The sequence below is a fragment of the Mastacembelus armatus genome, chromosome 5 (genome assembly GCF_900324485.2).
Source record: "Mastacembelus armatus chromosome 5, fMasArm1.2, whole genome shotgun sequence".
In the NCBI taxonomy this organism is placed as follows: Eukaryota; Metazoa; Chordata; class Actinopteri; order Synbranchiformes; family Mastacembelidae; genus Mastacembelus; species Mastacembelus armatus.
The window spans coordinates 27502079-27517291 of NC_046637.1; the positions used below are offsets into that span (position 1 = coordinate 27502079).

Genomic DNA, 15213 nt, shown 5'->3' on the forward strand with positions numbered 1-15213 from the left:
CATCACCTTCTTCTTTCTTTGAATAGAGTCTATTCAAATTCAATTAATCACCCACCATATTTTTTGTAGCTGTTCTGTTTATGTAAAATGATTAACAAAATGACTGAATGGGTTTTTTGACAGCATTGCATGTTTTTGGTACAGTACACACTATACATTTTCCCCCTTCTTCATTACCCGTCCGTCATAAACACACACACATGCAGAGATGCTACATACTGTAAATTAACAAGATGGACGATGACTTTTACGACAAATGAATGCCTTTATTTTTCAAGACACCATTAACACACAGGTATACAAGAGAGGTATCAGCTCTTGCAATAACAAAATAAATCAACATTGGTATCATAACATTTAGAGTGGTAATATGGAATGTATTTGTTTCCATTTTAAAAAAATTAAACAATCCTTTCAAATAAATAGTCTCTATATAGTCTTTGTAGCTAGTGTTTTTATCAATATATTCTTTTTCTTTAGTCAAAGTTTAAGGAATGAAGAGGAAAAATATCAGATGGAAACAAAGACAGTGACAAAACAAGGATATTATCTGTTTGAAATCCCCTTTTCAAAAAAGTATTTTTTTATAGGCATGAAAGTACAGGGGAGAACAAGTGTCCCTTCTTGTAGAGCAAAATAATTTTGTTCTTCCACCTAAAATTGTATATCTAAATGCACGGTGGACACCAGGACCATGTCTGTTACAAGAGTCTTAGGAGACAAAAAATTTCTTTATCAGAAGCTTAAGTTGTCAATTTCTACAAGCTTGCTGACCTAGCCAGCCAAGATCAGCTTGTACAGTCAACTACTAATAATGTGCTGTGCTGTTGGGGACCGGCAGTCCAAACTTCACACACAAACACTTCTATCACCACAGGTTAAGCACCACATCAGGCTCCTAGAACTATGCTTGAGCTTCACTTTTCTGTGCCCCTCTACTTCTCTCTCAGAGAGAACTAAAGAAAGTAACTTGTCTGTACCAATGGAGGAGAGGGCAAGAAAGTCCTAGGATGCTACAGAGTCCCTGTGTTTGTTGACAGACCTCCAATTCATTCAACATACAGTTTTTCCTACAACGTATAACAAAGACAAATAGCAGTCTTAAAAAGAGAAAAGTGCAAGTAAGGGCACGGGCAGCCCTGTCTTCTGGCAGATAAAGGAGAGCATACGACCACACAGACTCTCCCATGACCCCCAAGGTGTCTGAGGTTCCCTCCAAGCAGGGGAGGTTCAGACCCCCACGTAGGTGTAAGGACGATGCACCTTTGAGTAGCAGGGTATCAGCTCAGTGAGCTCCCTCCATGCTTGAAATCAGAGTACGATTAGCTCCAGTGCGACTTCAGTCAGTACTGTGATCCTCCAGCTGGGAGATTATTGTGATTAGGTTCTGGAGGCCGAAGATGAAACCACTGTCTTGTCCTTCGTGCACTACGCTGTCTTCTCCATAGTGCCGACAAGTGGTGTGAGCAAAGTCAATCATGCGCACATCCACCATGGAGCTGCTGGCCTCACCTGTGCTGTGGGATGAGCGACCGCTGCCACCATTACTGCTCCCTCCAGCCGCACTTGAGCTGCCACCTGCCGGGGGGGACCGAGGGAAACCAAAGGCCCCCTGCTCTTCTTCCTCTTCCTCCTCCTCTTCCTCTTCATCTGATGGCTCATCCTCATCACCATCTTCCCCACCACGATGTCTATGTCTAGCAAGAGTCCTGGGAGGGTCTCCGTCATAGATGATGAGCAGGGAGCTGGAGTAGAAGCGATAGGATTCACAGGCCTCCAGGGCAGCTTGCATTTCCCGGAGCCTGCGCAGCACTGGCGAGAGCAGCTCGTGACGCAGGCGACGGCCGTCGTGAAAGAACTGGTAGAGAGCCTCCTTGAAGCCTGCAAGGGTCAGCTTACGACCGTGGTACTTATTCATGAACATCAGCTGGCCTGAGTCTGACTGGTACACCTGCAAGAAACACAGAAGCATGAACACTCCTGTTCTCATATACTTTCCATGACCAGTAGAAACAAACGTCAATGTAGAGGAGCTGAACAGCATCTACACTGTACCTGCATGCCACAGAGTCGCACGCCAATAGAGGCAGATGTGCTCTGTTGACACTTGCGAATTTGATTGGCCTTCTTCTCCTCTGATGCATCATCCCCATGTTGGCGAGTTCCCATCTTCAAGTCTAAGACACATGGTACTCGATAGCGCCATGTCAAGTTCTCCAAAAGAATAAATTCTGTGAAAGGGAGTCAAGGATCACGCAAACAAACAAAAGACCTTTAAACCACCACCGTGTTTTCATGCTTTTAATAACAACCAAGTCTAAGCCCTTTATTACTGTTCACGTCATTGCACCGTAAAACACCTGATAAGTGAGTTCCACTCATGAAAGGATACTGTATTGGTTCCGGTGCTTTGCATTTTCCTTCATCCTCTGCAAGTGCTGCTGGTGACATTTGAGACTCCAGGGGTTGTGTTTGATCTGTGGGACCACATTGCCTTTCTCCAGGCTGAAGTAGAGAACCTCCGCCTGCTGCTGCTGCTGCTGTGCCTGCACTTCATCACGGTTATAACTGCAAAGGCAACACCACAGAAAAATGTCAGCTTTGGTGTTGCAGAACTTAATAATCAAGTGTCTCCTGGGTTGTGAAAGCATAAAAGTGAAAAGGGGAGCATCCTCACCTCATGAGCTTGTCTTCTTTACGACTGTGGCGAGCTCTGTCTTTGCTGTAGTTGTCGTTCTCCAGAAGCAAAGTGGACTGCTTTTTGTTGCTCCACTTCACCATCTTACTCTTGGGCTCGCAGTCTGCTGAGGGATCTTTGTTTTCCAGGTCTCCAGATTCGCTGTGGAGGGGGTAGGCAATGAGGCACAGGTTCCCTTCCTCATCCTCTTCGAAACTGACCGATACTACACCTGAGAGAGGGTGCGAAAGAGAGTGGTCATTAGTTTCTCACAATAAAATTAAAAGGACAATCACATGTACCTGTGACAGTATCACAATATATTAATAGAGTATTGTACATCATCAACAGTAGATGTCAGAGCACAAACAGTGTCCATAACACTCAATAACCAGGAAACAGGAGACAGAAAATACCACACAAGTCTGAAATCCGTTAAACTGAGTGGCACATTTATTAAGGAACTGCCAACCAATCATTTGGTTCAATCATAATACAAACTGTTTCAAACTGTCAGCAATGACATGAGAAAGTGAAGTACAGTTCTCTTTCCACATACAGAAAAATACATGGAATAACAACAAAACAAGCCAACTCTCATGTAATCACAACAACAATATGCAGTTTATTAATATGACAGTATTAATCATTCAATTCACACAGTCCATAATAATATTTAAATCTTACAGAGTCCGTGTAGAAGTGATTATCACAATTTTACAAAATAAAACACCAGGGGGGAAAAGGAAGCTAACAGATATGATCTAATGATGGAAGAAACACGGTGTACCTTAACGCCAATGCTAATTTACGACATGATCCACAAACAGGCAGCCAGTAGACCCCCCACCCACGGCACACACCAGCCCCCTACAAGGCCCAGTGTATTGCAGGGTGGGGGAGGCGAGACTGAGAACAAACAGCACAGCTGCAGCAGCAACTCGAACACACAAACCACAGACAGGAAGGTAGAATGTGGTCGAAACAGATTAGGAGAGAAAGTGGACTCAGTGTCTGAATCAACACATGATATACTTTGCAAGCAACAACACAGGCTGCTGCAGTAATCACATTATTCAACAGCACACAAAGAATAACAAAAAAATAAATGACAAACCTATAGTGGGAACAACATGACCGTGAGAGCTGATGTTTAAACAAAATGCACGCTGGTGGTTTTCGTAAGCTATATGGCTTCTGGCCTCAGGACCCAACATCCGTATTTCTTCCATAGCTCGAGGCCTGGCTGATGTCATGTGCATTGACATCACCATCCTGCAGGAAGCCCCGCCTCTGAAGTCTGGCCTGATGGACTATGGCGCTCAGAGTTGCACTGTCATCACACTGCCACTGCGGGAACTTATGACTCAGTCTGGCTTAATTCATTAGAGAGGCTCATATGGCCATAAAGATGCATCAATTAACATTACAGGCCAAGACCGTAAACTTTAATCTATTAGCAGGAACTGTGGCTCAGTATCAAATCACTATTATTTTATTAGGTCCAGAAGTACAAGTTCCCCTATCTTGCTTTCAGGTCTGTACCTTTGAATTTAATTCCTTCACGTGACCATTTTGATTTTCAGATAATGTTTCATTGACGTCACAAAGCTTAGAAGTCTATCCCTGACATCTCTGCCTCTTTTAATCTCCATCTACACCTTTGGGACAGTCCTAGTGTTCCTACTATTTGTATATTCACTGTCTGAGTATTATTTGTAACTTTCTTCCAATTACAGGCCACTCCAAGGTGTTTCTGAAACCATTAAATATTAACATTATTGTTGAAATAATGTTAATATTTAATGGTCTCAAATCATTTAATTTAATGATTTAAATTTAAATCATTTAATTTAATGACTCAAATCCAATTTAAAGAACTGCTTTAAAAACACATTCAACAACACAACTTCTCTGAATATTGTGTGAAATGTCAAAGTGTCATTGTTGCGATGTGTTTGGGGAAAAAACAAAGTTGTCTACTATCAGCTCTCCAAAACCCTCCACTCATCCTGGATCTTTTTATAGTCCCATGCTGCATTACTGAGGAGTCAGATACCAGGCGTGTGCCTTACCACCGTCATACGGCCGCAGAAAGTCGCCTGTATCAGCATGTACTAGCTGTCATTGTCTGTGGGTGAAACTGTGAGAGACTGTGGAGCCGGACGCGTCCAGGGAACACGACATTACACAACCAAATGAGAGTCTGTAGCTTCAAATCTCCATTTGTGGCCATGTTTCTCTATTGGACCTGAAACCAGACCTGGAGATCTCCTCTACTGACTTTTGAGTTACTCCCCTGGTGATCTGACCCATTTATTTTTGATCCCCATGAAACTTTATCTCATCCCGAAACCATAGCTGTCTGAAAAGCCAGGCATGACACTTTTAAAGACCTCTGGCAGACAGTCAGGCCGTGATGCTACTAACACCCCTGCACCACCACAGATCCAGAAACCGACTGTGGTGCCTGCCAATTGCAACAGGAGTGACACTGTACAGAATTCACACTATGTGGCAATTGAAAAGAGGAATGTGTCTATGTATAAATGTTAAAATAGACCCTGTAGTGTGTTATATGTGCCATCACCACCCTTGCACAGAACATCCTCCTCTGATCTGATGATCTGAACAGACATTAGTATGAAAGGTATTTGCACAGAATGAGGGGAAACAAACCAGTGATTAACACAACAACAACATCACATGTGCAAGATCTGGGTCTTACCTTTATACTGAGGGGTGAACTTCCTCATCTCAGGGGGGAGGCTCTTGTAGAACTGGTGCTCCCGAGGGATGAGGGGCTTGCAGATTGTCTGTTCACCGAATCGTAGCACACAGGAGTGGCCCCCTACCTGGTGCACGAAGGGCTCAAGCATCACCCCTTTTCCAGGAAAACGCGTCCCGTCCGCCTGCATAAGGGCTTCCAGAGCGGGACTCATCCTCACTTCGCATTGGACAGCTGAGCTGGTGGGACCCACGTCGCACGGGAGGCTCCCTATCCTCGGGCACTACCCTGTCGGCTCGCACGGGGGCGCTGTGGGGTCGCCTGCTCGAGCGAAGCACCGAAAAACAAAGGGCTGAACAGGAAGGACAAAAAAAATCCCTTATTTAATTTTTTTTCCGTCCCCGAGGACGAACTTTAAGTCTCCCGCTGAGCTGGGTATTCACCCGGTTTATTCGTGTGATAAGACGCGACTCGTGCGGGAACTAAAGCTGCTGGAAACGTCTTGAAGCCACGTACATTTCCGACGTCGTCCGCGCGTGGCTGTTACCGAAACTGACGCTCGTGTCGGTCCGACAGTCTGAAAAACAGCCCACAGGCGCCGCCCCCTCGACTGCAGCGGCAGCCAATCACAGAGCCGCGACTGTCGCTGGGAGGAGCTAAGGTGCCCAGGAGAGGATGAAGCAAACAAAGAGGAAGGAGAGAAAACAGGGGGAGGGGAGATCAGGAAAAATACCAGACAAGAAAACAACACCGAGGGCATTTTTATATGTAAAGGTGCTTTCGTAGGTTTTCTTTCTTTTGCTGACAGGCTGCTTAAGTTTCGTCTTGTTCTTGTCATATCAAATCTGAGCCTTAGCAGAGAATTTAAAGTGTTTTCCTTTTCCTCTCACAGTTTCGATTTGACTTATGCTTTCATATCTTAGTGGTAAGAAGGCAAAACTTAAGGGTCTCAAATATGGATTTATATGTTTAGCCCTGGACATTTTGAACATCAGAGTATATGATAAATATCTTGTGTGATTGGCCATAGATGCCTAAGATAAACTAAGAGACCAGTTCTGTGTTCACAGAAGGGCAGGCACAAAGGGAAGGACTCCCGTGTTTACAACATGCAAGAGTGTATGTCAATGGACAACTAGACTCAGCTGGTCATGTGAAGTTTTGAAAATGCTGCGTAGTGACAAAGCACCTGGTTTAAATTACCTAGGGCATTAAAATATGATGATTGACTTGGATATTGACATGAACACTGTTTACAGGATATTCTATTTCATAATAGGCTTACTGTTTAGAAAATTGCATGAGCCAGAAAATCCAACTGAAATAAAACATCAGTGTTAATAAAACATCCATCTCTTGCATGTTGTTCCTTCGAAGCCATTCCAATGAAAGTTGCTCCGTCACAGCATGTGTCAAAAAAAATGTTACTTGTATGCTCACGGGTCATGCAGCCAATTATATGCATGCATTACTGTTGTTTTCTCTGATCACACCTGTAGACTATCCATCCATCACCTATACCCCCTTAGTCCTAACCAGGGTCCCAGGGATCTGCTGGAGCCTATCCCAGCTCTCTCTGGGTGAAAGGCAGGGGTCCACCCTGGACAGGTCACCAGTCCAGACTTTATATTGAGATGATTTCATCTTTTTTTTACAGGGTGTGAGAGCAATGCATTTAGGGTCGTAAGTGATTTTTGTGTTACTGTGCAGTGGATGACCGCTCAAAAATGACCAGCACTGTTAAATAGCCCTGGTTTGAACACTTATTAGATACGGTGAGACTGCACTGGTTTATGCTGCTCTGAGGCATGATCTCTGGAAAGTTATCATGGCCTGGCAGTAATTGACAAGGCTGTGTTTTTTGACATACGGTTTAATCTTAGTGACAGTGTAAACACAGCCTAAGGCCTAAACAGGATCAATTTTATTAATGTGAATACGCTGCTTTTTCCCTCTGTAGCGTTTCTTTTCACCAAAATGCATGTACAACACTAAGAACAAAGCATAGCCCTGTTTGTACAGCGTTCCCTGTCTTCACATAATATCATCTATGTCTCAGAAGACAACATCCTTTTGCAACATAATATGCATTCCAGTGGTAGATAACTGAATCCTGACCCAAGCTGTAAACAGAGACCTGACAGCAATATTTGAGGATTCATTATAAATTCTGCAACACTGCAAATCATTGTAAGATAACATGCTAACCACAGCAGTGAAACATTTTTATGTGGTGTAAAGTTTTTTCCCATATTAGTTAAGAGAATGGAAGGAGACAAATATCTTTGGTGTAGCATCTGAATAATAACTGCAAACATACTATATTTAAACTGCAAGTGTGCAGGTTAGTGGGTAAGACTGAACTAAACTGTGAACGCTCCACATTCTGGTGCGTGGGCCTTCAATGGGCTCACTCTGGCTCAGTGTGAAAGATAATTGTTCATCCAGAAGACAAATATACTAGACAGACAGCAGGTTTCTCTTAAGTGACAGTCAACCTAACGGATACTACTGGTGTGTCAGACCACACAAAGCTGCAGCACTGTACAAAAGCTCCGGTCACTGCTCGAGCAGTAATCTGGTATGTTCCAGTTCTGCACAGGGATTACAAATGGGACGTAAGGATCCCAGACCCTGTTAGGGAGAGGATTAAATGATCAGTTCTCCAACAAAGCATCTACTCTTCTCTTTCTACTGGTCCCAACTGTAGGGACACCCTACAGAGAGTAATGCAGGCATAAGTATCTGTGATTGTAAATGTGTGTGTTTGGGGAAACACTATGGGCCTCCTAGACCTTGTGATCGCAAGACCAAGAAAACAGTTAAGACTTAAATTATACCAGTCCATCTTTTAGAAAAGGAAACTATAGTAGTGTTCAAAAACTCACACTAAGAAACACTTGTCTTAGATATAGTAGTGGAACTAACCCTGAAACTGAAAGAAACCATTGAACTGTTATTGGTGTTATTGGTTATTAGCACACGTCTCACTAAGGTTCATAATCATATATACAGGATGCTTAAGCAAGAAGGTGTGTGCTTGTGTACATGAGCTGTCTTCTTTTTAGCCTAGTCAACCTGGCTTCATTGATGCATTAGTGTTATGTCAACTTAGCACAGCTTCTCCAGTCATCGCACGGGTCTTTGCTCCAGGACAATAGATCCAGGCCGTACCAGAGGAACCACAATCCAGCGATGAAACAGAGCAGTGATGCAATCTCCTACAACCTCCTCCATGCACAGTGGATAATGCCCGAGCTTCCACCCACACAGCTGCCATTTCAAATTCTTAAAGTAACGAGAAGTCCAGCACGAAAGCTGAGAGCACAGATGGTGGATGTGATCCAGGCCACTTTCTAAATGTTAATGTTAACCACAACAGTGGGATATCAATAATTAGCTTAGTCAAACCCGGTTTGTAGACAACTACAACTACAGAGGCTAAATGATTAGACACTGTGCTGTACCAGGCACTGTGACCCATCTTGCAGTGCCTTTTTACTCCCATGAGCTTAGCAGTCAGTCGTCTATCACTCCTCTGTCTGGAATTTCTCCTAGTTTGTTTGATTATTCTGAGTATTAATATGGTCTCGCTTGAATTTATTACTGTTTTCCCAGTCGAGCCCGGTTCTGCTGGAGGTTTTTTCTTCCATTAAAGGGAGTTTTTTCCTCTCCACTGTCGCCAAGTGCTGCTCATAAGGGATTTGTTGGGGTTTTTTTTTGTTTTTTTGTAAAGTGCCTTGAGATGATTTGTATTGTGATTTGGCACTATACAAATAAATGAACTGAATTGAATTGAATTATCTACCATACCATAGGTTGTGGTCATGGTCAAGCCACTGCACAGATATGGCCCAATCATGGACTTAAAATGAAGCAGTGATACTTGAGAAAGGAAAAGGTTTGAAAGCTCAGTCACAACTGAATGACATAGTATTCTTACAATACAGCAACTGGGGGGTACAAATGTGAAGCAAGAAGTGCCTTCTGGTCACAAGCATAGCTGTTATTCTACCAACTTCGGCAGTGCACTTTCCACTGGAACCGTAAGCCCTCCCCCTCATTCCTCAACACGTGAGGAGGTGAAACATGGAGTATGACAGCTTGCTACACAAAAGGGGGTGGACCCATATGATCCGTCATTTACTCTACTTCCTTCTCTAATAAATAGTGTAAAGTGTGTTGTTAGTGACATCCAGTGCCCTTACAACCACGTTCACTCCTGCACGTCATTACTTGTAGGCACATCTGGTCACAAGACTAACACCATAATATGACCAAAGCAACTGTTTGTCTTATGGTAAACATGCCACAACAACTTATTTGATCTACTATGAGCCTTTAAAACGTGTTAGCACAAGTTCCTGTCAGTGGACACAAAAGGAAGAATTGTATATCAGTGCTGAAGGTTTGTGCCAGTCAGTGACAAACATGAATGCTTCTGAGTTCCTGTGAAGTAATGAGGATGCTTGGTTGAACAGTAAATAAAATCATAAAAGCTGAGTCAGGGCAATATACAGTGAGTAAATAATCCGTCACAGGGGAAAGACTTCCTTAATTGATGCCAGGCATTTCTCTTCAACATACTGAAACATGAGGTTTGGCAATAAACCTTTGTGCAGTCAATGATCCGGGTTTGTCAGAAGCTCACTTGTTTGGTGTTGTTTACACGGGAGAGGGCTACTAAAGGCAGCAGCAGGAACTAGATAAATAAAAACCTTCCACAGACTAATAACATTAGGGGAAGTAGGTATAAATAAAAACCATATTTTGATTACAGTTCATTTTAATCCAAAGAGCATGACACTAAACAAACAAAAGTTAATTCTAATAAAAACTGACTCAAAATGCCAACTATAAAACTAAAACTAAACTAAATACCTAGTAATGGCACTTGAGCTGTAAAGGGTTAGTCGCTTTTCTTTTCCATGGCTTTGCAGAGCACCTGAGGTACATCACGTCGGACATCACATTCTTAAAGTACAGTGACACATTCCTCAGACTCCACAGACCTTTAAGCTGTAGCACAGTATGACCACTTTACTGACCAGACTCTACAGACCAGCTTCTGCCATGTTACAGGCAGTAGGAGTACTGATGGAAGTACTGGTCCAGTGATTCGTCCCCTATTTAACCACTGGCTCATTGATGAAAAGCAAGGTCAGGTTCACGTCAAAACAATCTATAGCATATCATGTGCATATGAGTGAAAGCTGAGAACATGCACCAACAAAAGCTATACTTGGTGTACTGATCAGTGGCAGGAAAACCCCCTAACAAGTGACAGAGATAAATACATGCAGTCACCAGATGCCCTGACACCAGATATTTACAGTGTTTAAAATCGTTGCAGCCTCCTTAGATTGTTGGAGATAATACCATGGTATCAGCCAGACACTTTCAGCTGGTGTGAACAGCCAGATAGACTCTGACCCACTTTGAAGCAGGCAGCTGACTGCTTCCTTTAAGTGTGCAGGGTGGTGGGCCTCAGGATATCTCTCTGCAAACAGCCACACTCTAAACATGAGGGATGGAGAATTTTGGAGGAGAAATAATCGAGTGAGGGATCAGTCAAATCACAGGGTTGTCAATGTTAATGATTCTATCTATTGTATCGGCACTCGCAAGCCCGTGCTGAAAATAGTGAGACGTGTTATGTCCCAGTTTCTACACCCAGTAGATCAATGCTGGTTCTGCACAGGCACATCACCATGGGAACAGTCTCAAGAGTACAGCATGTATGGGAGCAATGTGGGAAGATAAATCCAAGGTTTTACTGTGCTGTGGTACTTTTTATGGGAAAGTATGGTTAACGTTTCCAAAAAGAAGTGTAACGTTAGCATAGAATAGTCAGCTGACTTGGCTCATCTTCTCTAACCTTTCATTTATTTTATCATATAAACGTGAACAGGACCTAGATCATATGTCTACTCCAGATTATTTATACCCCTTGTGGCTCCGATTCCATGATCCCTTATAGCTTTTACTGATACGTTTTTAGACACCTACACCCTGTTAAATTAGCCACCTCCTTCCCCAGCCTTACCCTGGACTCCCAGCCTCTAATAGATGGCTAAAAGCAGGATGGCTCTCCAAGCTCTGCTTTCACCCAGACCTGGATGTAAATTGAAACAGATCTCATGTCTGCATGTCAGGATCAGGGCGGCCAGATCCTGTCTGTGTTTCAGTTTATGGATACTTTCCAAGCCTCCTCACCAAGTCTCCTTCACGTGCCCAGCCTCAAGGAGACGCTCACAGCCCTGCCACCTCCTGCATCCCGTCAAGGTCAAAGGATCCTAGGTGTTAATGTCAGTGGACCAGAATGAATCACAGTTGGCAGGGATTCACTGAGCATATCTAAAGCTAGTGCAACCATTCACACATCTCACACATCCTGTCCACAATCCCATCCTTGTAAATCCGCTCAGCAGCTGCTTATAAACAATGCCCATTTACAGGTTACAAAGCCCTAAAACGCCAAGAAGCTAAACTCTCCTCGTGTTTTCCATCTACATTTCATGCAAAAAACCTCCAACAAACTAAAAGAAGAACAATACATTCGGTTTCCTGTAAAAAGTGTTTTACCTAGATGCACCTAAATCCTTGACTTTCTGGTTATATAAAGGTCAGATTCAAACAATCAGTGCAAAATCAAATAATCAAATCAAATGTTTGTTGTTGTTTTTTTTTGCTGTAGTAGTTATAGGACATTTTCATTATCACTGTTAAAACTTATTCTTCCTTGAAGTAGTAGTCAGAGTAGTCCTTGTGACTCCTCACTGTTCCCAGTGTCCAACAAGCTGTCACCACCTCCGCTATTTAGGAGCAGGCTGCACTGCTCGTATGATTTCCCAAGAGCAACAGATATACATGTGCACACACAGACATAGGGATAAATCAAAGCAAGATGTAAACCTAAAATTCCACTTATACAGTATGCACACAAGAAAACAACAAAGAAAGTCTGAATTTAAGCATTACAGCTACACAGTATATTTCCCTGAAAAGGAAACATCTTAAACTTTAAAAACTTTTAATACCAGCACTGTGGTCAGAAAATCCAGGCGATCCCAGTCAACACTGTGAAAACGGACAAACCTGCTGTAGAAGACATAAACAAAACACTTTAAAAACACAATATAAACTAAATTTGTGGTAAGTTTGTGTTTTGTGGTAGTGACATAGGCATTCATTCTGCTTACTGACAAAGTAAAATGTAATTTAGTGGTGGGTTTCAACTAAATTTAGATCCAGTCCAGTTCAGTTTTCCACATTTTCATGGAGCAACATTAGCAGCTTTATCTCAGATATGTTCCCTGCTGCTTTCTCAAATCCTGGCATTAACACAAAACAAAGAGGTGTGAACAGTCTGTTTAACTAAGACTGACAACACTCTCATGAATGCATTTTCTGGGGTTTATTGTGAAACTGACTGGGGTTTGCAGATAGATCAGTCAAAATGATCTCAGCTGTTAACTATGACAGTCTGCAGAGTTCCTGGACCTCTGCATTTCCCCCTGCAGCTCACTGTATATTAACAACTTCCATATGACTCAAGTATGTAGAGTGAGCAAAAAGACATTTATGTAAACAAAACCACTCCAGCTGCTCCTCGTGTGTTACGCAAGACGGCACGTGGACCCTAGGACTGCCAAAATCTGGAATCATAATATTTAGATTTTCATGCACACGTGCAGACACATACACACACACACACACACACACACAAAACATCTATTCTGTCTGACCTCTGTAATGGAAAAATGAGTTTCAATGATTGATTATTGTTACTGATTATGATTTTTATTGTTTCTTACTGTATTCTTGGTTTTCAGGTTTTGCCACAACACCTCACACTCATGCACACTAAAGATTCATTCCAAAATGAAACAGAGCAGGGAGTCCTTTGCCATTCAAGGACTTCCAAGAAACTGAATTTCTTCAGGCCGCATGGAATTACTCACGGTTAAACTCAACCACTGACCTATTCCCCAATTTCTTCAGTGTACTGTAGCAGATCCCCAGGCCCAGGACATTATAATATTTTTTTTCCTTCTCACCCCTATCCAATGGGTGGTGTGTGTGTGTCTTCCTCAATCTCGGGTCCTCTACCAGAGGCCTGGGAGTTTGAGGGTTCTTCGCAGTATCTTAGCTGTTCCTAGCACTGCACTCTTCTGGACTGAGAGCTCTGATGTTGTTCCTGGGATCTGTTGGAGCCACTCTCCCAGTTTGGGGGTCACAGCCCCGAGGGTGCCGATTACCACGGGGACCACTGTTGCCTTCACCTTCCACATCCTTTCTAGCTCTTCTTTAAGCCCTTGGTATTTCTCCAGCTTCTCATGTTCCTTCTTTCTGATGTTGCTGTCACTTGGGATCGCTACATCTACCACTACGGCTTTCTTCTGCTGTTTGTCCACCACTACTATGTCCGGTTGGTTAGCCATCACCTGTTTGTCGGTCTGTATCTGGAAGTCCCACAGGATCTTAGCTCGGTCATTCTCCCTCACCTTTGGAGGCGTGTCCCATTTTGACCTCAGGACCTCCAGTTCATACTCGACACAGATGTTCCTGTACACTATGCCGGCCACTTGGTTATGGCGTATGTATATATACATATATATATATATATATATATATATATATATATGTATGTATATTTGTGGTGAGTGGGAAAATGAATGAATAGTTGAGGCAGGAGATAACAAGAGATAACATACTTTCTTTGTTTTATTTCTTCTTTTACTCTGAAACCAGTTTCTGGAGTTTGGTGAAAAATGCAGATAAGATTCTTTGTGTGTGCAAAGGTCACAAACATGGCTGTCCTCACCCTTGTGTCCAGTGGTTAAATGCACTTTGGTGTGCACCACTTTCTTTTTCCAAGAAAATGAGGTAAACAGTGTGCTTAAAGTGAGAGTCAAGACTCCTCCCCACTTGGCTGAACATAGAAAGCATGTTTTTCAGGCTGCAGATGTAGGGGCTTTTCGAGTTTCCTCACATGTCAGTGATATATGAGTGTGTGTTGCAGCAGTGTGTATTTTCATGCTTGAGTCAGTATGTGCACATGTGTGTGTTTCAAGAGCGGAAAGGAACGAACAGAGGTCCTGTGTGTTCCCACTCTATTATGTAACAGTGCAGTGAATCCAGTCCAACTTGATCTAAACCCCATGATATTCTACTGACACAGGACGCAGGCTGCTCAGAGGTGGTGGCCCCGCATATGCAAACACAAACACAAAAACAAACACAAACACACAGGCATGTTTTCAGCGAAAGTGAAAAGATTGTTATCAATGTACTGTGAGATAGAGTTAGTATTAGACAACCAGAATCCAAAATGCCTCCATGTACTTTAGTCCATGCACTGTCAGTGTGTAATGGCCCTGTTTGCATAAAACTTGAGCTTTGAAAATCACTAGTTAATTGATTGTGTAATCTGAAATATGGATTTTATTTGTGACTAAATTGGGGTGAGTAGATGAACCTCATTCTTTGCAAGCCCAAGTCAAACAATGAGCGTTCTATGACCTATTCATGCCACCCAGACTGGTCTATCTAAGGAATTCAAAGCATGTACTGCATTATCGTCTGTCCTTTACCTGTTAGCAACTTTTGTGTATGACTGTTTTACTCTATTGCAGTGTAGTATGTCCTGCTTTGCATATCTGTCATATTTTCTTTGTCTGTTCTTTTTTCTGTTTGCAGAAGTTAACTTGCATGCATGGCCAGTTTGTGGAATCTACGTATCTGCTATGTGTAATATGTCTGTGACCCCCGGTGACCCCCATGATGTATTTTTGACAGTCAAGTC

General features: G+C 42.8%; 1 protein-coding gene across 1 annotated transcript; it reads right to left on the reverse strand.

Annotated features, from left to right (window-relative positions):
- Positions 1–284: 284 nt before the first annotated feature.
- LOC113130343 (inositol hexakisphosphate kinase 2-like) lies at positions 285–5963 on the reverse strand. Its single transcript, XM_026306881.2, has 5 exons — positions 5406–5963; positions 2678–2909; positions 2393–2568; positions 2056–2231; positions 285–1951 (listed from the first exon to the last, which is right to left on the reverse strand). The coding sequence occupies exons 1-5, from the start codon at positions 5617–5619 to the stop codon at positions 1340–1342; spliced, it is 1410 nt and encodes a 469-aa protein (XP_026162666.1). The 5' UTR covers positions 5620–5963; the 3' UTR covers positions 285–1339.
- Between the last annotated feature and the right edge of the window lie 9250 nt (positions 5964–15213).